At 38.4% G+C, this 24,106-nt stretch overlaps 1 protein-coding gene across 1 annotated transcript in view; it reads right to left on the minus strand.

Moving 5' to 3' along the window:
- The window catches only part of cmn (calymmin), a 29,674-nt gene that overhangs the window by 886 nt on the left and 4,682 nt on the right, over positions 1-24,106 (minus strand). The window contains exons 6-42 of the mRNA XM_057826888.1: positions 18,990-19,040; positions 18,903-18,924; positions 18,747-18,800; positions 18,620-18,670; positions 18,484-18,534; positions 18,350-18,385; positions 16,805-16,849; positions 16,678-16,731; positions 16,549-16,611; positions 14,907-14,945; positions 14,750-14,830; positions 14,622-14,675; positions 14,453-14,497; positions 14,330-14,371; positions 14,239-14,259; positions 14,109-14,156; positions 13,989-14,039; positions 13,877-13,924; positions 13,729-13,806; positions 13,627-13,671; positions 11,155-11,211; positions 11,028-11,078; positions 10,893-10,934; positions 9,646-9,693; positions 7,562-7,600; positions 7,443-7,502; positions 7,186-7,224; positions 7,064-7,111; positions 5,365-5,433; positions 5,227-5,292; positions 1,044-1,091; positions 935-982; positions 820-855; positions 680-754; positions 539-616; positions 419-478; positions 269-343 (exon numbers count right to left, since the gene is read on the minus strand). Of these exons, the coding sequence (XP_057682871.1) occupies positions 269-343; positions 419-478; positions 539-616; positions 680-754; positions 820-855; positions 935-982; positions 1,044-1,091; positions 5,227-5,292; positions 5,365-5,433; positions 7,064-7,111; positions 7,186-7,224; positions 7,443-7,502; positions 7,562-7,600; positions 9,646-9,693; positions 10,893-10,934; positions 11,028-11,078; positions 11,155-11,211; positions 13,627-13,671; positions 13,729-13,806; positions 13,877-13,924; positions 13,989-14,039; positions 14,109-14,156; positions 14,239-14,259; positions 14,330-14,371; positions 14,453-14,497; positions 14,622-14,675; positions 14,750-14,830; positions 14,907-14,945; positions 16,549-16,611; positions 16,678-16,731; positions 16,805-16,849; positions 18,350-18,385; positions 18,484-18,534; positions 18,620-18,670; positions 18,747-18,800; positions 18,903-18,924; positions 18,990-19,040 (1,918 nt within the window). The remainder of the gene's footprint in view (positions 1-268; positions 344-418; positions 479-538; positions 617-679; positions 755-819; positions 856-934; positions 983-1,043; positions 1,092-5,226; positions 5,293-5,364; positions 5,434-7,063; positions 7,112-7,185; positions 7,225-7,442; positions 7,503-7,561; positions 7,601-9,645; positions 9,694-10,892; positions 10,935-11,027; positions 11,079-11,154; positions 11,212-13,626; positions 13,672-13,728; positions 13,807-13,876; positions 13,925-13,988; positions 14,040-14,108; positions 14,157-14,238; positions 14,260-14,329; positions 14,372-14,452; positions 14,498-14,621; positions 14,676-14,749; positions 14,831-14,906; positions 14,946-16,548; positions 16,612-16,677; positions 16,732-16,804; positions 16,850-18,349; positions 18,386-18,483; positions 18,535-18,619; positions 18,671-18,746; positions 18,801-18,902; positions 18,925-18,989; positions 19,041-24,106) is intronic.

Consider the following 24,106-nt stretch of genomic DNA (forward strand, 5'->3'; position numbering starts at 1 on the left):
ATCCAAAATACCCGATTTCCTGTTGGGTTTGGAATATGGGTGCAAGAGACTTTTTGAAGCAGTTTTGCACAACGTATCGACTACCCAAATTTCATCGCTCTGCTTTGAAAAAAACCTAAGTGGAGAGGCCTTTTTTTTTTTTTTTTATTCAAGGGGGCGCCACTGAGCCATTTTGTTGCAAGATTGCAAAATTATCGAAATTTACGAAAAGCCGCATGTATGTGCAAATTTTGGTGAGTGAATCACTATGATCAATTTTGCGCTCTACCTGCTCGACTTTCTGAAGAAGACTGAAGTTTCCCTTCATCTCCAGGGCTTTGTGGTCCATAGGAACCATCGGCACCTTAGAAACCACAAAGATAATCCACTAAAAAACCACCAAAAAGTGGTGCTACAGTCATAATTTTAACGTTCTCACCATAGTTCGCATTGGGTCCAAATCCAAGAGGACCTTGTTGGTATGGTAAAGCCACTGGACCTGAAAAGGTAGTCACCATTTCATCATTTGCTAACATAATTTGTTGCCAAAGATGTTTACCATATGGGCCTGCACCAGGAGACTTGAGTTGTGGGACAAATCCAACAGGTTGAACTTCATGGGGCATTCTACCGTAACCTGCAACATAAATAGCAAATTCAGGACATTAAGACCGAATCTTTTTTTAGAGGAGTGACTCACCATATTTGCCAGCCATGAGTCCATTGCTGCCAAGACCAAGAAGGTGGCCAATATTGGGGTAACCGCCACCATAACCTGACCGCAAGGATGAACTGTAGTTATGAGGTGACCAGTACTAGCTTCTCAACATCCATATTTACCGTATTGTCCAGGAACACCACCTGGATTAGCTCCACCTGCAATTGCATACATTTTTTTGTCTCAATGAAACAGAAAAAATTTTTTAAAAGACAAAATGGCCACTTCAGTGCCTACCATATTTTCCAGCTTTGCCATCAGCAGTTGGTCCATAAGCGCCGTAGCCTGCATTAGAAAAGAACTAAGGCTGATGTTTTCTTGTCATACAAGTTTAAATTCTATATACCATAATTTCCTGTTTGAGGGTTACCGCCAAACTGCAAGCCACCAATACCTGATGCAACACAAAAAAAGGTGAATAACCATTTATAAAGCATTCATTTAACTTATTGGCTATGGAATATTAACCCTTGAGAGTCGAAGGACGCGCCGGCGCGTCCTCAGCGCACGTCGTCTTTGAAGCGCCCTCGCGTTTTAATTACGTCACCCACATGCCGTTGGTTGGTCTCGTTTTAAAGTGCGGAAGTTGCGGTTTACTCTCGTTGTTATTTGAAGTCAATCGACCAACTAAAACGTGAGATATTGTCATTTAAGTTTTATAGTTTTATTGTCCTCTCAAAAAAACATTAAAACGCTGCATGGATAATTTGTTTATGTCTATATTTCCATCATTTCTTTTCCTTTTTCAAAACGGAAGCTCCATGAAAAAAACACAAATCAAACGAACCCTTTCGAAGTCACAGTGGAAGCACAACATGCGTTTTTTTTTTTTTTTAAATAAATATAACTGCCGTGCGAGGTTCCACCGAACGAGAGGGAGGAGTGTTCTGAAGCAGCGAGGTGGCGACCGACGGCCGTTTGAATCGAGCGAGCGAGCGACTTTGTGTGACTTTGAGAATGAACGGATAACTAAATTTAGCGCAAGCAATTGTGCTTTTTGATCAACGTGAGGAAGAGGATGGTCCAAATTCGTCATCATCGTCTTCTTCGGAAGAGTCCTCGAGTGAAGATAGTGACGGATTTGAACACGTGGGTGACGCCATCGACGAGCAGAGGTAAGCCAACCCATTTTTTTTTTTTTTTTATGCTGCTGAAAAAGTTTCTTTTGAAAGTTTCTTTTGATATTGCAAGACAAAGTTAATTTTCATGCAATATAAGTGTGTGTTTGTGTACATAATAATAAAATGTGCATATCGGATCAAAGTATAATTTGTGGTCTTCCTTCTATATGAAGATTAGGGATGTAGCACATATTCAGCTATGGTATTCTTTCTATTGTCATACATATAGATTTCCATTATTATTTATTTCTGTATATATTTTTATTTTATACTTTATTATTTTCATAAATACTGACTTTTTTTCATGTACATTTATAGTGACAATGAAAGTAAAGTGAAATGAAAATGGAAGGGTGGAAAGAGGACCGACACCCCATGGAAGTGTGAGCTGTGTGATGTAGCCGTGTCTAATTCCAGGACGAAACTGCTTTTCGGAGTGGCATGACTGAAAAAAATTTAACTTGTTTATTGTAAATATTTTTGAAAATGCTTTTCCCCCCCAATGTTATATATATATTTTTTTCCCACATCAATCTTCTCAATTTGTGTATATAAATGTGTGTTCAAGAAGCTTGATTGTGTGTACATAGTTTTCATCAGGCGATGGGCCGCAATACCTAAACTCATAAAGAGATGGCCTCTAAACACTTTTTGTGTTAGATGGTATATATTTTTTCACTGTTCTTCACTGTTAGGTCTGCTGTATATAACCTGTTTTGACTGGAGCATGTATAAAGGCAAAAAACGCCTATGGCTATACCTGTTGTTTATGTTGAATTGTCAAATATAAGACTATTTATTCTAAGTTTTTTTGGTTGAATGTTCATCCTAACATGTTGAATAAATATTATATAGTTTCAAAACGGTTCGTTACGCATGTTTGGTTGTCAATTGGACATCAATATTAAAAATTTTGACAAAACGATTTTGGAATTTTTGGTCTTTTTGGGCCCAAAATGATGATTTATAATTGGTCAGTGAAGGAAACAACAGTTTGGACATGAAGTTCAAGGTGTCACAAAAAAAGGGACCAAACCAGGCCATCGTAAACAATTCTTTCTTTGAAATATAAAGGCAACTTCAAAGGCATGCAAAATAAGACAAAATAGGCCCAGACCTTAAAGGGTTAATAGTAAATAGACAGTACTTATATAGCGTATTCATCTACATGGTTACCGTGCCCAAAGTGCTTTACATTAGCACACATTTACCCTTTCACACACACATTCAAACACCAAAGGTGCTGCTGCCAAATTAGGGTTCAGTGCCTTGCCCAAGGACACTTCGGCAGTGGGCAGTCTTAGCCGGGAATTGAACCACAGCTACCAACTGCGCCAAGGCCACCCCATTAAAAACATTAAAAGGGTCAAAATTAAAGAAAAACATTTGATAAATGATAAATTGTGTAATATGGCCCTTAAAATGTAAAATAAGGTAATGATATTTTGATAAAGATTTAACAAGATGAAAAGCATTTTTCACATAGTATTTTTTCTGTTTTTCCATAATGCCTTTTTCCACAATAGTCCTTATTTCATAATGTTGTTTTTCAGCACAATTAGATTTTACAAGATAAAAAGTGTTTTTTCACAAAGTAATTTTTTTCATAATGTATTTTTTAACAATGGCTTTTGTATTTTATAATGTCGTTTTTCAGCACAATAATTTGCCTTCTGTCAATGAAATACATAAGGTGGCGTCAGTTCAGTGACTGGCTGGATCGTGGAGTCTGGTCGTTAGCATTTGGTAGCGCGATGAACTGTTTGGTAAACTTCCAGAAAGCATCTCATCAAAAACACACCTGAACTTCCTCTTTAAAATAAAGACCCGGCCGCTCAAATGTTGTCTATAAAAGTTGCAAAGCAAATAAACAAAAATGAACGAAATGAACAACAATCCTTCAAAGTATTTCATAATCGGCCAAAAAATTATTTTTCGAACAGATCATGTGACTAGCACCTTAGAGGCGGTCCTTTGCTTTGCTTAGCTGAAACTACAACTGAGGAGGCAGTATGGATTTTTAGAATTTCTTTAAACCTAAGCTTCCAAAAGCTTCAACAACAACTGAGATTGAACCAACAATTAAAGACAAACAATGTCAAGATGTATATGGCGGAAAACACAGACGACTGAAAAAGCAGTTTCTGTTCTTGCACTCCTCTTTAAAATAAACTGCTGTATTTTAAGTCAAAAGAACTGTTGTGTTCGATAGAACAATATGTCTATATGCTGCCATAGCAGTTTCATGGCGCATTAAGCCCCTGAACTATTTTTAATTTGTCCGTTTTACCCTGGAGACCCCCGCTTACACACACCGCGCAACCGCTTTTGTTTCAACCCAGCCATGAAAAGGTAAGTAATTATATTTATTATTTGAAATGTCTATCATTTTTAATTTAGGATTATTAATTGAAGTCTAATATTTAGTTTAAAAAAGAAAAAACGACTTCAAAAAATTATTCCCTCGCATATTTTAAACTTTTAAACAAAATTACGTCACAATGAAAAAAATAGTGTCCAACATGGTCACAGATGTCTACCTCATAACTATCGCTTAATTGTATTTTTTTTTTTTTTTTACTGTCACATTTTCCCCCAATACATATTAGAAGATAGACAATTGAGCCGAACAAATAATAAAAAATAAATAAAAGTTTAAAAGGGTAAATATTTGAAAAACAAAATCTCGACCTCTCCTTGATTTCTGCAATTTCTACATCGTGACCCTTGTTATATTACCGTGTTTCACCCATAAAATTCCCAAAAAGTCCAGCTGTGGCTATTCACGGCTGTGTCTTGACACTCATTGATACATGTTACGCGGAGTTTTTGGATCGAAATAAGGTAAGTACGCGATAATATCTCGTTAAAATCATTGTGTGTTTAATTATGCTGTCTCATGCTATCACCTCAATTTAGGGTTTAGGGTTGCAGTCTCATACTCTCAACTTGATTTAGGGTTTAGGGGTTTATTATTATTATTATTTTTTTTTTTTTAAATGTCCTCCAGTTCATAATTTTTCTTACCCCAGAAAATAAAGATTTTAAGCTTTCCAATGATGTATCACACATGCATAGAGGACAATTTTGAAATTTGGCCAAATTGGGGTTCTCGGAGCGGAACTTCAAATCACCTGAGGGTTTTCCACCACACACACACACACATATATATACACATATAAAATTTTGATTAAAAAGTTATTTATATATAATGGAAACCTGTGCAGGCATCACAATTTGGGGTCATGTAAACCACAGCAAATTTTAATATTGTGTCCTACATGGCCCAAAATGTGATGTCCACATGTGTGGACGCCTAGTTCAAGTAGTTTTTAATTACAAAAAATAATCACTTGCCCTATACAGGGTGAACAAAATTCAATCATCTTTAAAAACGGCAAAACTCACCATATTTGGCGTTGGCTTTCTCAGGGCCCGGCCCGGCCGGACCACTGTAAGGTAAGCCCTCCATTCCTAATACAAAAAATTAGTTTGGTAAATATACGTAACAACACAGAAAAAATAACTAGGCAAGGAAAAACATACCGCCGTAAACCGGGCCTTGTTTTCCATTCGGAGAGAGTCCAGCTGGCTGCGGCTCAGGTTGACCAGCACCTGCAGAATCAAGAACTCAATGGCGCTGAAACAATGATCATTCACTTCCAACCCAGTTTAAAGAGTATGTCATGCCCTGTGAAAATGTTAATTAATATTCCATCATTTATCCATAAACGCATGCCTTTTGTATTCATATCACGCCACTTCGTGTAATTACACACAAGAAAATGAGAGAAATTTGGCTCGATTGTCAAGCTAAAACGACCGGCGCCCGAGATCTGGCAGATCGTGTGTGTGACGTCATTTCAAGTGAAGAGAGTGCCACCGGCCACTAGGGGGGCAGCACCTGTCTGCATCAATATAATCCCTTCTAGTGAGGGGAGAATTAGCGGTGTTTTGAGCTGTTTATGCTGTTGCATTGTGTTCGTCCTGCACATATTCCAGGTTCCCTCATGAAGAAACACCCCTCGTTGTCAATAAAAGAGAATTCAGAATTGACAGTGAGGGGTGTTTCTTCAAGAAAAAAAGGCTCAGTGCTTTAATACTGAATGGCGGCGATGATGGCAGACAATTTCGTTTCTAGTTTCAGCGACGAATCCAACGTAGAAGGACGTAACGAATGTTCATCTAATGGTGACGAGGAGAGTTACGAAGCTTTAATCGGTGTTTTAGGTTACCAATTTGAGCCCAAACGAACGCCAATGCAGCGTAATGATACGGTCGTTGAGAGGAGCAATGACACTGATGAAACATCGGCAGCAGATCGTGTGGGAAACAACGAATGATATTTTTTGCATTTCTTTTTGTGAAGCTGATACACCGTGACCGCAAAATAAAGTAATGTATAGAATAATTATCATTTATTGCGCTATCATAGTTTTTCGCTCTGCCAACAGACACAAATATGAATGGGATCAGAGGATTTGTTCTATATATTTTACGAGCGATAATTTATACATGTGTCCAGTCCTGTATCCAATGCGTGATATTTTTTTATTATAAAAGAGTACTCACTCTGGCCATTTCGAGCTTGGCTGCTCCCCTCCTTTGCTTAGCCTTAGCCTCCTTTGCCAGTCATCGTCCTCTTTCTTGATATCTCGGGACATTTAGGTGGCTGGTGTATGGTGGGCACCGCATCTGCTTTGAGCAGCAATCTTGCAGCAAAACCCGATTTCACTTGTCCATAGTTCGAGAAGCTTTCAGGTGGAAAATAACAGAAAACCGTGCCGGAGGCTGGGTCTAGAAAATTAGCCCTCTTTGCACGGACGAACTTTACCCATTGTCTGCGTAGTCCAGCTTTTTTTTTTCGCGTTCGGGAACTCATGGATACTATATTCCGGTAAATAGCTTTTTGTACACCACATAGCACAGCAGTTTTGAACCATTTTAGTGATGTTTTGGTCAAACAAACCCGAACGCTACTCTCTCGTCGATAAAAAACAATGGCACCTGGCTCCGCCTCGACTGTCAATCACTTGGTGTGACGTCGCCGCCCCATTCGGCTGTTTCCGGAACACTTTCGGAAATGTTCGTCATTTTCGATCTATTTTCGATAATTGCTCATTAATGTGATTGATTTTTTTGTTAACTTTATCAATATTTGTTATCTTGGCACATAACGGTTCTATTGATGTCTCACACCCTCTTTGCCGTTACATACCCTTTAAAAAAAGATTGTATGTCTTACCATCTATTCCAGTTGGAACACCATTGTAAGGAACCTTCATGCCACCTCCTGCCAACTCCGAAACATAAAATCAACGCAAAATTCTGAAAAGTGGCATCTGTTTAGGACCCGAATCGTCACACCTGATTTTGCATCTGGTGTTGGAACACCCTGGCCTGGATCTGGAAAAGGGGTTTAACAATGTAAGAATGGAAAATGAACATTTTGGAAAAAGCTTTTTTGAAATGTTGACCTGCAAATAAAAACACAACTTACAAAAACATTCATTTTCCGGATCTAATAATTCACTTATCCTCACGAGGGTCGCGGGGGTACTGGATATTACCAAAACAAAACAAAAAAACTACTTTTAAATTTAATAATCAACTTAAAAACGGACCTGTATTGGCGTTTCCCTTAACATAGCCATTTCCTCCGAGGTAGGCACCTTGTCTATAAACTAAGAGCGGAATAAGATTTATCATTTTTATTTAAATGCTTTTGTGGTAGATGACTCACTTGGCTGTTGGGTTTGGCCTGCATTTGGCTGTCCGGTGCCTATAGAACAAAGGTAAAATATAACTGAGCTGGCAAATTCGTTTGATAACACCATGTTACAGAAAAAAATACTGTCCCTGGCTTGTTGTCATTTTATTTGGGTCGTTTGAGTCCAAACCAGTGGTTCTTAACCTGGGTTCGGCGGAGTAAAAGAAACCAAGAGCCCTTTTTTCGTACGCTGATTAAATCTAGACAACGTGGCTTTTTAGATCGGTTTGCTCACATTATACAGGCTTAATCCATTTATTGTAACTGCTAGTTCTCGATACAATGGGAGGAGGACCTGGTTTGCTCAGTGGGTGACTCCTACTAAGTAAGAGGGAATACAACAGACCAATGGGCAACATGGTCTCAAACTTTAAACTGTTTATAAAATATGCTGTGAAAATGAGAAGAATTTTGAATGGGAATATGTTGAATTATTAGCTTACTTGCGTAGATATATTGGTTTTGAATTTGAAGAAAATTGCTTTATGATCCAATTACGAAGGGTTCGGTGAATCCACATTTGAAACTTGTGGGGTTCAGTGCCTTTAGTCAGGTGAAGAACCACTGGTCCAGACTAAATAAAAATACCACTAATAGGTACAAGTTTGGTTTTGCTAAAATTAGAGGCTACATTCAAAATTTACGTCCTAATTATGCAGAAAATATTTATGTTGAATGTCATTTCTTCGTGTTTCAGGTCAAACAATGGCCATGTCTACACGTAGCAGGTTATTTGGCAAAAAGACCTTTTTGGCCTATCATCCACACGCACATTTGAACGAAGGTCCTTAAAAACTACGTCCAAAGTGAAGATGTGTGAATTCTGCATTTGTGGACACTGATAATCCAAGGTTTAACTTTGGAAACATCACTGACGGCGACAAACTTTGTCCCTACGTCACACGAGACCAATGTTTACATTTGGAGTAAATTAGACAGGCGCTTTCTTGCTTCCATTTATTTACAAACTCTTGCATTGCTTCATATTGAAGAACATATGCGCAGGATAGGGGTATTATTATGGACAATTATTTTTCACACATTGTTATGTACTTAAAAATGAATGAATGCGGGAGGCTGTGGAAGCTTTTTTTTTTTTTTTTCCTACAAACGTGCAGGTGTGGTCGTAATTATTTTTTGCCCCTGACGTGTTAGGGCAGGAGCCTCGGTTTTAAAAAACCTTGCTAGGTGTAGACATGGCCTACGTCTAAGATGAGGAAAATACACACATATAAACACATAGAAGCATTGGAAAGTACAACAGTTAAGAAAAGGAATATAGAATTTCAAAGTAGTGACAACAAACCCAAACTTTATGAGAAACAAGTGTTTTGATTAGGGCTGTCAAAATTATCGCGTCAACGGGCGGTAATTAATTTTTTAAATTCATCACGTTAAAATATTTGACGCTATTAACGCACTAGCCCCGCTCAGACAGATTTAAATGTCAGTATAGTGAAAGGCCAACTTGTTAATTGTGTTTTATGGAGTTTTTCCGCCCTCTGCTGGCGCTCGGGTGCGACTGCTTTTATTGGTTTCAGCATCCATTACCATTGTGTAAGTAGTTATTGACATCAACAATGGCGGGCTACTAGTTTATTTTTGGATTGAAAATTTTACAAATTTTATTAAAACGAAAACATTAAGAGGGGTTTTAATATAAAATTTCTATAACTATACTATACTATACAAATATTCATCTTTAACAACTACAAGTCTTTCTATCCATGGATCACTTTAACAGAATGTTAATAATGTTATTGCCATCTTGTTGATTTATTGTAAACAAATACAGTACTTGTGTGCCGTATGTTGAATGTATATATCCATCTTGTGTCTTATCCTTCCATTCCAACAATAATATACAGAAAAATATGGCATATTTTATAGATGGTTTGAATTGCGATTAATTGCGATTAATTAATTTTTAAGCTGTAATTAACTCGATTAAAAATTTTAATCGCTTGACAGCCCTAGTTTTGATATGTCAATGCGATTAAACAAACTGGGAAATACCACTTAGAACAGAATATGTCACATGGTGTAATCAAGCTTACCGGCTCCATATCCGTTTAAAGGGCCAGCATAACCTCCAGCTCCATAACCTTCATATGTACACAGATAAACAATTTAATGCATGAGTAATGTAAAATATGGAGCATGACATGAAATATACCAGGTTTAGTAGCAAATCTGTTTGGAAAACCGGCTCCTGCTCCATAACCTGACATATTTGAATCAATTATTGACAGCTACATGAGTCAAATATCAATGTTAACCAAGAAAGTCACTCAAATGAATATACGAATATAAAATATGCCATTTAACTCATTTGCTGCCATTGATGGTGACAGACGTCCCATTTATTTGGACTGGCAGCAAAATGAAAAACATACAGTATATAAGAATATTAATACATTTCCAGAGCACTTTTCAAGACACGCAAAGATGCTCCACAAGAAAGAAGGGAACACAATAGCACAACAACAAAGGCCAGATAGAAATAAAATTCAAGAGGTCAAGATAAAACCCGAGATAAGGATCACAGTGGGTAAGAAAGAGTAAACAGGTGTGTTTTGAAACTGGATTTGAAAAGTGAGACTGTAGATAAATTGCGAATATCGAGGGGTAGGGAGTTCCAGAGCTGGGGGTCACAGTGACTAAAAGATCTGGAATCGAAGGTGGTGAAACAGCCACAGGGGACCGAAAGGTGGAGCGAAGTGAACGGGGTGGGGGTGGGGGGGGGGTGGCGGTTAATACAGAGGAGATAGCCAGTGTTGTCAGTAACGCGTTAGTTAGTAACGCGTTACTGTAATCTGATTACTTTTTTCAGTAACGAGTAATCTAACGCTTTCATTTTTCTACACCAGTAATCTGATTAAAGTTAGTTTCCTTAGTGTCTCTGCGTTACTATTTTTTCATTGAGTTTCAGTAATCGAGCCGGGAAGTGACTAGACTACAGACAAGAGTGGAAGCGGTATGGCGGGTGAGAGAAGGGAGGAGGCGAGAAAGGATTGTGTGATAAATGGTGTCGAAGGCCCATACACACACATATGGTACATACAGTATCGAGAATTACTGAAACTATACTAAAATGGATTGGACATAATGTATATGACCATCAATGGCAGCTAAAGCGTTATGAATAATATATTTTTCAATGTTCAAAATGTTGTATTTAAAAAGTTTTTCAAATTACAAAAAGCAAAAATATTTCCTTTTTTTTTAATTTAAAAAATAAGTTCAATTAAAAAAAAAATTGATTATTTACTGCCTTTTCCAAACCACATTAGTAAATTAATACCTTTGGTGTTGGCCCCTTCAGGTCCAGCTCCTGCATTATAGGCTGAAATGATCATTTTGAGGAGGAAAAAACATCAATTCTAATATTTAAAACATTTAAAACTACAAATGTAAGACACCGTAATTTTCATCTCACCTGGTCTTGGTACTTTCATCCACTGTCCATTTGGACCTCCTGGGACACAATCTACGAAAAAAAAAATGCTTTTTTTGGTTGTTTTTTTAGCAAAATAAATAAATAAATAAATAAAGTGAGGATTTACCAGGTTTGCCTGCTTTCCCTCCCTGTCCCTTGGGGATAGAAGCTCCGCCTCCGTTCTCTGAAATTGAAGACAGATTGAGTGTTTTCATCGTTTAAATAAACCTCAAAATTTTGTGGCACACCATGCAACAAACTAAAAGCACTGTCAGGCATTATATCAATAACAGTTGATGTTACACATTCAAGTTTAGTATAAAGACACAGCACACCATATTAAAAAAAAAAAAAGTCATGTGCTTGAGTTGAATTGAGAAAAACACATTCAAAACAAAATCAAAAAGTGTTGACATTCCAACATGCACTACAGCTAAACATGTCATCAAGGATTCCGTTAGTGGACCAAGAAGTTCCACTGATGCGACACCTTTGAGCATCTGCCTGTCAGGCGCTTCCACCATCTCCACTTGGTCCTCCAGTAGCGCTGGGGAAAGTGGCCTTTGCTCAGGATGGCCAAAGTTTTCAGAACTTGGTGCAGCGTAACCATCGGTCTTGTGGCCCACCCCAAAAACATCCTCTGGATTTTGTGTGGGCGGAGCGCCGCCAAAAACATAACCTAAAGGCCACATGTCAACTTTTTAATGACTACCTTCTAGCAAGCTGGAGTACACCTTTACGTCAGCCTGCACTTGAAAGTTACAAATAATTTTCAAGATGCTGACGGTTTGTTGGGAGGGGGGGTCATTTTGAAATCGCGGATTTGTTGGGTTTTCTTTTAAGTAATAAAGTGGGGGAAAAGGATATCAAGTTTGTTTTTTTTTTAATTAAAAGATAGAACTTTTTTATATTAGAAAATTTCTGTCAAAAATAAAAATGTTTACATTAAAGGATAAAAGTATTTTTTGTTTTCCATTTTTCATTTTTTTTTTTCAAATATTTTGCATTTCTGAGTTTATTCAAAAAATGAAAACGATTTAGTTAATAGTTCAACACATTTTTCTGATTTTTTTTCTTTAAATGGATCAAATGGAAAAAAATATATAATTTTTTCACAATGAATTTTTATTTAAATCTAATTGTTAAAAAATCATTTGATCACTGCCAACTCTACCCAGACCAGATGGATTTAACATCTATTGCCATCAATGGCAGCCAATGAGTTATGAGCATAAAAAGTGTTGGGACAATTTTTAGGTGAACATCGTCTCTTAATGATTAATCGTCTGTTAAAATAGTCTTAATATTGGCAGCTCTAGTTCATAACTTGGAACTTCTGAGAGTATTTAACTTGCCTTGAGGAACAGCTGGTATTTCTCCGATTGGTTTATTGTGAGCAGGTCCACCGTCATAAGGAAGGGGCTTTAAACTCTTGTTGATTGGTTTAATAAGTCCCGACCCAGGTGAGGATTCAGGCCCGAGTTTAGGCGCTTTGCCCTGAGGATAAACCGGCACATGTGCAGGTGTCGCCTGCGGCTGCATGTAGTTTTTGATTTGCGGTACGAGTAAGGGCAGCTTCTGGTGTTGGTCTTTGGTGACTAGCACCAAGCGACCGCTGGTGGGTTCCGGCGCCGGCACGGCGTCGCCTTCAACGATTGGTTGCTGAGGTTGGGCGACCTCCTGGAGCGGCGAGCTTGGTTGCTGAGGTGACACCAGGTTACCTTTCAGACCGTTTCCGTTGGGCCCACCTGGCATCTTTGGACCTTTTGCATACGGCGTATGGCCAAATCCTGAGACGTAAACCGCGATAAAACACTGCTATTGTTCAGGGTGGGGCAGAGCAGCTTGCTTACGGAAATTTGACGCCCTGAAGCGATGGTTGCTCAGAGGATGGTAGGGATGGACTTATTTGAGAGGGTGGGGCTTAAAGTTTGGTTCTTAACGTGCGTTATTTATTTTGTGTTTATTTTTCAGGAACCCCAGTGAGCATCATGGAGCGGACGAAGTTGCAATGCACATTCAATGTTGAGGGATTTGTTTTTCAAGCAGTCGCTCAATCGTCACAACGCAACACAACGTGCATTCCGTAGACATTTCAAGTATTGCCCGTGGTCGTGTTCCTGGCCAGCAGTCCTTCGTTTCATGGGTAATCAACTTCAGGGAAACGGGTGATGTAAAAGAAAAAGAAATTTGGCCTCCCACGAACAGCAAGGACACCTCAAAACATTGACACGGTGAGACAATCTGTTTTGAGATCTCCCTGACCATCTCCCACAAACACACATCTGCTGTTGGGTTTTCTGCTCATTCTGAGACGAATCCTCCATGAAGAATTGAAATTTTGGAACGGCATGCACGATGCGTTGCGACGATTGAGCGACCACTTGAAACTTCATCCACTTAATGATGCTTACTGGGATTCCTGAAAAATAAAATAAATAACGCATGTTAAGAAACAAACTTTAAGCCCCACCCTCTCAAATAAGTCCTTCTCTACCATCCTCAGAGCAACCATCGCTTCAGGGCGCCAAATTTGAATAAGCAAGTTGCTCTGCCCCACCCTGTAGATTGAAACAGCAACCTTTCAAATCACACTTACCAGAGTTTGGTGCTGGATTTGGTATGCCAGGAAAACCACCAATGCCTGTCAATATAAAAAAGGTTCAAAAGGTTTATTCTGGTTTGGAGTTCATAAACCTACCTTGGCCAGGGGGTGCAGGTCCAACTCCTTTGGTGTTCTGAGGAAGTGATCCGGGTCCAAGTCCTCCTGCTCCATATCCTGCATGCAGAATTCCATATTGATCCCTAGCAGATACAAAGGTTTTTCTTCAAGAATTCCTAAAGCTCACCACCATGTTTATTTCCCGACCCGCCGAGTGGCGCTCCATTTCCAGGTCCTGACAACAAATAAGACTTAAACAGTGTGCCGGTGCTTTATTAATTATGTTAAATGGATGTCACCATTAGGTGTAGCTCCATATCCTTTGGTGCCACCAGCTCCAGCCCCATAACCTTCAAAATCGGACAGTGAATGCACCATTTTCTCATATATAACAGATAAGGATAGGTGTTATCCAATACCAATAGGTTTGGCGCCATATCCATTGGGAAGAGGAGCAGGTCCATAACCTTGATTTAAAAGAGCCACAGATTATTCTGAGTGGTTCTTTCAGTACACAGTTTAATAAAATATTCTTGGTGACTATTGTACCTCCTCTATTGGCTCCATATCCTGTAGAATGAAATATTGTTACTGATGACGATATTAACAATCATTTTTGATTGTATAATGTTATCCTTACCATTGGGTTTGACACCAATGCCATTTGGAATATTGCCATACCCTTGAAGAGAATTACATTAGAAAACAATACGCACTTGGCAAACATCCTCAATTAAACAAGTCACAAATTGATCATATCTACCTGCTTTTACAGGATAGTTGGTGCCACCATTGGGGTAACCGTAACCTTAAGAATCAACAACAACAAATTAATCTTACTGATCATTTTGTTTACCCAATGTAACAGATGCCTCTACTTTCAAAGAAATTGCTAGCATATTGTTGCCGATACGTGGGTGTTGCTAACTCACCGTTGGGGACAGGACCTTGTCTGTTGGGTACACCTGCTCCAGCAACGTTATATGCTGAACATTTTAAACATCATGAACTTTAGTGCATTATGATGAGATTTTTTAGCTTAACATCAAGACGCTTCAACCTGGTTTGGGTCCTTTCATTCCTCCATTTCCATAACGTGGTCCCAGACCCATTCCAGCACTGCCATAACCACCATGAAAGCCTAAGAATAGGCCGGACTGGATTTTACAACTAGGCCAAGAGACTGACCTGATCTGAGAATGTTCCAGTCGACTTACCACCCATCGGTTGAGTACCGTAACCATTATTGCCGTATCCTGACAAACCAAATGCAAAGACCGTTAGAATCGATACAGAAAGTATAGATCTACAGTGGGGCAAATAAGTATTTAGTCAACCACTAATTGTGCAAGTTCTCCCACTTGAAAATATTAGCGAGGTCTGTAATTGTCAACGTGGGTAAACCTCAACCATGCAAGAATGTGGGGGGACATTGTTTGATTTTTAAAGAATTTATTTGCAAATCATGGTGGAAAAGAAGTTGTTGTATTGACCAAATACTTAATCTCACTACTTTGTTACGTACCCTTTGTTGGCAATAACGGAGGCCAAACGTTTTCTGTAACTCTTTACAAACTTTTCACGCACTGTTGCTGGTATTTTGGCCCATTCCTCCATGCAGATCTCCTTGAGAGTAGTGATGTTTTGGGGATGTTGTTGGGCAACACGGACTTTCAACTCCCTCCACAGATTTTCTATGGGGTTGAGATCTGGAGACTGGCTAGGCCACTCCAGGACCTTGAAATGCTTCTTACGAAGCCACTCTTTTGTTGCCCTGGCTGTGTTTTTGGGATCATTGTCATGCTGAAAGACCCAGCCACGTCTCATCTTCAATGCCCTTGCTGATGGAAGGAGAGTTTCACTCAAAATCTCTTGATACATGGCCCCATTCATTCTTTCCTTTACACAGATCAGTCATCCTGGTCCCTTTGCAGTAAAACAGCCCCAAAGCATGATGTTTCCACCCCCATGCTTCACAGTGGGTATGGTGTTTTTCGGATGCAATTCAGTATTCTTTCTCCTCCAAACACGAGAACCTGTGTTTCTACCAAAAAGTTCTATTTTAGTTTCATCTGACCATAACACATTCTCCCAGTCCTCTTCTGGATCAGCCAAATGCTCTCTAGCGAACCACAGACGGGCCTAGACGTGTACTGGCTTCAGCACGGGGACATGTCTGGCAGTGCAGGATTCAAGTCCCTTGTGGCGCATTGTGTTACTGTGGTTCCAGCTCTCTGTAGGTCATTCACTAGGTCCCCCCCGGGTGGTTCTGGGATTTTTGCTCACCGTTCTTGTTATCATTTTGATGCCACGGGGTGAGATCTTGCATGGAGCCCCAGATCGAGGGAGATTATCAGTGGTCTTGTATGTCTTCCATTTTCTAATAATTGCTCCCACAGTTGATTTCTTTACACCAAGCGTTTTACCTATTGCAGATTCAGTCTTCCCAGCCTGGTGCAGGTCTACAATTTTGTCTCTGGTGTTCTTCGACAGCTCTTTGGTCTTGGCCATAGTGGAGTTTAGAATGTGACTGACTGAGATTGTGGACAGGTGTCTTTTATACCGATAATGAGTTAAAACAGGTGCCATTAATACAGGTAACGAGTGGCGTAGACCTCGTTAGAAGAAGTCAGACCTCTTTAACAGTCAAATACTTATTTTCCACTCTAATTTGGAAATAAATTCTTTAAAAATCAATTAGATTTTCAGTTTTTTTTTCCATATTCTGTCTCTCATGGTTGAGGTTTACCCATGATGACAATTACAGGCCTCTCTAATCTGTTCAAGTAGTAGAACTTGCACAATTGGTGGTTGACTAAATACTTATTTGCCCGACTGTAGATATAGAAACAAGCATACCCTTTCCTTGGTTCCTGGCCAGCTGTGGCGCCCCCTGCCCCCGGAACGCAGACATACCCGGACCTTATCGGGAATCAAATTCAAGTTAACGCTGACTTTTCCAGGAAAACTAACGATGCGTTTAATCACCTGATCCGTAGTTGCCGTACGGTTTCATGGGTTTCCGCCCGGCACCACCCAAGCCTGTCAATTACAATATGTACTACCTTCAACTGATAATTTACCAACTGATAAGTTATGGTTTTCCATGCATTACCATTGTTTCCAGCTCCATTTGGTACACCAGCTTTTGCTCCATATCCTGGAAAAGAACAGCACGTTTTATATGTACCGTATATTTCAGATTATAAGTCATACCTGTGTATAAATTGCACCAGCTAGAAAATACGCAATGAAGAGAAAAAAAAAAAAAAAGGGGGGGGGGGGGGGGGGGGGAATTCAATAAAATTCAACATCAAGAACACACAATGTCATCTTGAAAGGCAATTTAAAATAAAAATACAATAAAGAACAACAGGCTGGAAAAACTGTACGGTATGCTAATGTTATTTGACATATGAACAACGAACTGACAAAGTGAACGATATATTAACATAACAGCTATTAAAGGGATCCACGGATGGAAGACTTGTAGTTCTTAAAATAAACATTATGAGTTAAAATAATTTGATATTGAAACCCCTCTTCATGTTTTCGTTTTTATACTATTTATAAAATTAGTTTAACTAGTAGGTCGTCATTGTTGACAACGTCGCAGAGTGGTGTAGCACGTGGTTATGCTGCCGGGCTTCCAGAGTATGACTCTAGCAACATAAACATGTCAGCAGTTCAACCCTTTCAATTTGAACCCGAGAGGAACATTAATTAGCATGACAGCACTGTCGATATTTCACAAAACCAGCAGCAAAAGCAAAATAAACAGGAAAGATTGGATGAGATGAGACGAGAGTAGGAAAAAAAACTTCTGCCAAAATGTGCTAGACCAGCAAAGCGTCCTAGAAGAGGCAAATTTGACACCCAAAGTACTACTATGTGCTTTCAGCTTGTTTTATTTAGATGCACAGACAGAACATACTAAAGATGCCTTAAGAAAATACTTTAACATAGTAATATCAGATAAGGATGGTTTAAATATGCTACATTTATAATGTGGTCAAGAGATCAACACTACTTTAAAGGTACCACAAGAAAACAATGGTTAAAAGTATGACAGGGAAATGCATTCAAAAAGTATATTTGAGGCAATGAGAGTTAATAAAAACACTCAATAAGAACACAAATACTAAGTACTCGCCGCTTTTAAGTTTTAACCGATGTGCGCATGTGTTGGACGTCTCGCCGCGTAGAAGGAATTACAGAAAACCGGTCTAGTGAGTGACAAACTACGTCATCACCCCCGAGCGCGCATAAAACATGGCGACCTCCGTAGGTCAAAACATGTACTTAAATATTATACATTTTCAAATCAATGGCAATATTTTACGTCTTTCTAATAACATATTTTAGTAAAAGAGGAAAAAATGTGGATTATTAGAGCCTACAAGTCTAAGTCCAAGGTTCCCTTTAAGAGTAATTCAGATAACAGCATAAAGAACATGCTAACAAGTTTACAATTCGAAAAATAACATGTGAAATGATATAAAAATGTTAATAATTTCCAACAAGTCGCTCCAGATTATAAGTCGCACACCAGCAAAACAACTTATGGTCCGAAAAATACGTTAATTCCAGCATTAATAGGAACATATTTTGATATTTGCTAATCGTTAAGTCAGTCCATCACACAGCAACTTTTCCTTACCATAACCTTTGTTCGCATGTCCATTGCGCCCGTAACCTACAAAGGGTAGATATTTTTGTTATAGTTGTTATAGTGACATGAAAAGTATAGTGAACACCAAATGAATCAGGTCAAGTTAAGGATATATTTATTACCAATTGGCTTAACTCCATTTCCACCAAGAGCTCCAGTTGCAGGACCATAACCTAACAGATTATATTTGTTATATTAAAATGGAAATGTACAGTGAGCGCTCAATAGATCAATAAAGTTCAGTATTGGGGAATTTACCTATTGGTTTAACTCCATTTCCACCAAGAGCTCCAGTTGCAGGACCATAACCTAACAGAATATTATTTTCATTATGATCTGAACCTAAGCGGTCTCGCATTAACTGTTGAAATCTGGAAAAACTCACCCTTCATTGGGCCTTTGTTGCCACTTTGAGGTCCGGCAGCAGGACCTCCATAACCTTAAGAAACCAATTTTAATTTCATTAAAGCAAAAAAGGTAACTGACAAAATTGCTCAATGGTTCAAAAGAAACTTTGCCTTTATTTCCTTGTCCACCATACGCGCCACCGTTAGGTCTGTAGCCTGCAATACGAATATTTGACATTAAAACTCTGAAGGAATAAATGACACTTTAAAAGGAAGCCCACCATTGCCTTTGATTGGATGTTGGTTGCTGGGAACAGCTTGATTACCATATCCTGAAACGGTGATAGTGACACTGCATTAACTCATTGGCTGCCTTTAATGACGATAGACGTCCAATCCATTTGAACTGTCCAGCTCAAATGGATTGGAAGTCTACTAGCAACAAACTCATTTGAATTCAAAATAGAAGGATGATTGGGCATCTATCATGTCAATGGAACAGAGTCAACAGTCATGAATCACCCGATTTGGATTAAGATATTGTTTAACATTTACAGTGTATCACAAAAGTGAGTACACCCCTCGCATTTCTGCAAATATTTAACTATATCTTTTCATGGGACAACACTGACAAAATGACGCTTTGACACAATGAAAAGTAGTCTGTGTGCAGCTTATATAACAGAGTTAACTTATTTTCCCCTCAAAATATAGCCATTAATATCTAAACCCCCGGCAACAAAAGTGAGTACACCGCATGGGAACTACGTACATCCCTAAATGTCCAAATTGAGTATTGCTTGTCATTTTCCCTCCAAATTGTCATGTGACTCGTTACAGGAGTGCAGTCAGCATTGCTGCAGAGATTGAAGAGGTGGGGGGTCAGCCTGTAAGTGCTCAGACCATATGCTGTACTCTACATCAAATTGGTGTGCATGGCTGTCACCACAGGAGGAACCCTGTTCTGAAGACTGTACACAAGAAAGCCCGAAACATTTTGCTGAAGACATGTCAACAAAGCACATGGATTACTGGAACCATGTCTACGGTCTGATGAGACCAAGATTTATTTGTTTGGTTCCGATGGTCTCAAGCATGTGTGGCGGCGACCAGGTGAGGAGTACAAAGTAGGGCTGCAGCTATAGATTACTTTAGTAGTCGATTCATCGATGAACTAGTTTGTTCGAATAATCGGGTAATCGGATAAGGAACCTGAAACATCAAAATACCTGAGCTGAGCCTCAAACTGTATTAAAAATAAATAAATAAGGATCTATGTACAACAAAAGTACAATTGGCTAACTTACGTGGCAAAAGTCCGCTAGCGTAAATGCTATAAAACACTAATGTTTTTTGTTTTTTTAACAATAGTCTTAAAAAATGGTTCAGACGCATAGTCCCACAAAAAACGGCTAAATATACCTATACTCTAAATTACGAATGCATAAAAAAAAAAAAAGATTAGCTCACACAAAAACTTAGCTTATGATGGTCTTAACAGGGAGCAGCAGGATTCAGCCATGTGAAATGAGGCAAACTAGAGGGCAGTGTATCCACCCAAATCAATAAAACCAAATGCAAACCCTTTTGAAATAAACCATTACAATGCTAATTAATTAAACAAATACTCGAAGCAGCATAATTCGAATCTTTTTTTCTAATCGAATACTCGAGTTAATCAATTAATCGTTACAGCACTAGTACAAAGATAAGTGTGTTATGCCTACAGTCAAGCATGGTGGTGGGAATGACCCCCCACCCCAACCTCTTTAATCTCTGAAGCAATGCTGACAGTACTCCTGTAACGAGCTACATGACATTTTGGAGGGAAAACGACAAGCAGTATTCAATTTGGACATTTAGGGATGTACGTTTTTTCATAGGGGTGTACTCACTTTTGTTGCCAGGGGTTTAGATATTAATGGCTATATTTTGAGGGGAAAATAAATCAACTATTATATAAGCTGCACACAGACTACTTTTCATTGTCTCAAAGTGTCATTTTGTCAGCGTAGTCCCATGAAAAGATATACTTAAACATCTGCAGAAATGCGACGGGTGTACTCATTTTTGTGATACACTGTACCATTAGATTTAGCATTATTTCCACTGGCAAAAAAAACTTTCCATCAAAAGCAGATTTAACCATTTGAAACTTCCAAATGTTTATGATAGTGTTTAACTACCTTGTGGCCACCCGCCTTGACCCCTTGGTGCTACTCCATAACCTTAAAAACAAGTACAATGCGACAATTAGTGTTCTGCGATATGGGATAAAATGAACAAATCAATAAAATAACCTTTTAAGGCTCCAGCCGACATCCCTGCAGTTCCCCCATAGCCTGGAAATTCATTTACTTGGAATGAAAACCAATCGCCAGTTTGCTCCACACCATCTGAAAACATGTTTACTCACCGACTGCTTTATTGGGGTAGCCACCATATCCATTCTGCGTACCCACACCTTACAAAAAAAAAAAAAAAAAAAAGCTCATTAGCTGCTACTGACGGCATTAAACATCAAGTCAATCCACTACAGTGACAAACCTTTAGGTATTCCTCCAGCAACTCCGTTGTGGTGTGGTTTCCTTCCTAAAACAAAATAGTTTTGAACTCGGCCCAGCAACAAACAATGAATCACCGATTTGAGCGGACTCAGATGAACGACGTGCAATTGGTTGATAAAATGAGCTTCACATTTTAGCTGGAAATGTGCTGAGAAAAGTTGGACTATGACAATTATGTAACTACAATATTTGCAAATACAGTGATCCCTCGTTTTTCGCAGTTAATAGGGACCAGAACCCGCCACGATAAGTGTAAAAACCACAAAGTAGCACCCCCCCAAATTTTTTGTTTTTGTGTGTTCAATTTATTCATTCAGATTTAGCATTGGAAAGAGAGTGATCCCTTGCTACTTCGCGCTTCAAACTTCGTGCTCTCAGTCCATCGCGGTTTTTCAATTAAAAAAAAAAAATAAATACAGATGAACTGTCCCGAGCTGATCGCATGGTCTCACTCTCGCTCCTTGCCTACCTACCTCCCTCTTTGTTCGTCAGGAAGTGCACATGCACTGGAGTTGCTTATTAAAGTTCACAATGATTGACAGATGTTATAGTTTGATCTTGCCAGAGTCACAAACTTCAAAAGTGCTGCATGCGTCAGTCATCGTTTAACGTGTTAAATAGTTGCTGTGGCAACTGTGTGTAACTGAGCGGCTTGAGCAGATTTTAGTAGACTCCCTCAATGAAGCATATAATAAAGCCAAGCATTTTTCTACTACTTTTTTCTTGTTTAATAATAATTCGGTGGTACAGTAACATGTTTAAAACTTATAATTATTACATTTGAAGTTCTCTTACAAAAAACTTTCTATATACATATTTTTAGAAAATTATACTTTTGGGGGGGGGGGGGGGGGGGGAGATGAAAAAACGTGTCTTATATGTATCTCTTTCCAATGCTAAATCTGGATACATTGAACACACACACAAAAAAAAAAAAAAAAAAAAAAAAAAATTGCGGGTGGGGTGCGCTACTTCGCGGTTATTCTCCCTATCGCTGCGGGTTCGGGTCCCAATTAACTGCGAAAAAAGAAAGATCACAGTACATATACCGTATTGGCCCGAATATAATAAGACGGCCTTGATTATAAGACGACCCCCTCTTTTTCAAGACTCAAGTCTGGGAAAAAAAGACTTTTGGAACACCAATTTTTATACAGAAAATAATTACAGTACAAATGATTATAACAATATATTTGAGAGACAAAGCATGTTATTTTGCCTCATTCAAATCTTAATATGTGAACATTTAAATATGTGAACTAAAGTGCAATCACATTCGTAAATGAATGGCTTCTGGTTTTTGAAATGTAGAGAAACCAATCTTTTGTGATAAAACAACAAAATTGCAATAACTCCATTAACCATCAAAGTGAAGTCTAACTGTAACCATAGTCTTGAAACAAATCTGAATAAGGAAAAACATTTTAATAAAATACAATGCAAACTGTTTAAACTTGAGAGTAGCTGAGATCTGTCATGAAAGAACATCGCTTCAATGATATCTGGCGCCATCTAGTGTCGTGAATGGGTATAATGTCTAGACCGCGAATATAAGACGACCCCCACTTATTCAGTCTTATTTCAATGCAAAAAAACACTTATATTCTGTCCAATACGGAAAGATGTTTTTTGACTTTTTTCCAAATTAAAAAAAATAAATAATCAAAAAAATTTTTAGTATACTAGTATATTTATATTTGAATGTTTTTAAGCACTTCAGATGTATTATGATAAGTTTTAAACATGTTACTGTTCCACCGAATTATTTTTAAATAAGAATAATGTAGAAAAATGCTAGTCTTTATTAAATGCTTCATTCAGTGAGTCAGCTCAAATCTGCACAGGCTGCTGAGAACACTTGAGAACACATTAATGTTTAACAAGCTCTACGATGATTGACGCATGCGGGGCTTTGAAATTTCGGCTGCCAAGCATCTCTGGCAAGATCAAACCTTAACGTCTGTCAATCATTGTTAACTTTAATAAGCAACTCCAGCTCACTGCCTGACCAAGAAAAGAAGATGGAAATTGAGACTACCTGATCGGATCGGGACAGCTCATCTGTATTTGTTTAATTAAAAAAAAAAAAATCCGCGATGGGTTTCGGGCGCGAAGTAGCGAGGGATCACTAGCTCATTTGGATTACAAAGATAAACATCTGCTTACATCAGAAAAAGCAAATATTCTGGGGTTTTTTTCGAATAAAAATTGTTTCACAAATTTTTTCAAATTAAAAATATATTTCTCCTAGGGATGGTCAATGTTATTTTATTGCGATTAACTGCGTAAAATTAATTACGATTAATTGCGTAAGAATAATTGTGATTAACTGAAATGAAATGATTAATCTGTATAGTCATGAATTCAAAGTGGTAACCAACACTTATTTTAAATGTGCTGCCATATTATGAAATAGTTCGTATTAATCCATTGGCTGCAATTGACGGTCCAATCCATTTGAAGTAGGAGAGGTTAGCAGTGAATCATTGCAGGGAGCCCTTCTAGTCCTAGGATTGGACATCTATTGGCGTCAATGCCAGGCAATGAGTTAGCATGCCGTTAAAATAATTGCAATTAAATGTATCATGTATTAAAATGAATAGTAGTATTTAGCATATCTATACTTTAAACACACAATCAGACAATAAATTATTACGCAGTTAAATTACCATAATTTTTGGACTATAACAAAAAATGTTTAAAAAATTACTATTGTACCAAGAAACCCCCCAAAAAATGACACTCCAAGTCTACAATGTCCAAATAAAAATTGGCAATCCAAACAGTTATCGATTAATTTGATAATCAACCAGTATTAGTGCTCTCAGTAA

Source organism: Corythoichthys intestinalis, chromosome 21 (assembly GCF_030265065.1).
Source record: "Corythoichthys intestinalis isolate RoL2023-P3 chromosome 21, ASM3026506v1, whole genome shotgun sequence".
Classification (NCBI taxonomy): Eukaryota; Metazoa; Chordata; class Actinopteri; order Syngnathiformes; family Syngnathidae; genus Corythoichthys; species Corythoichthys intestinalis.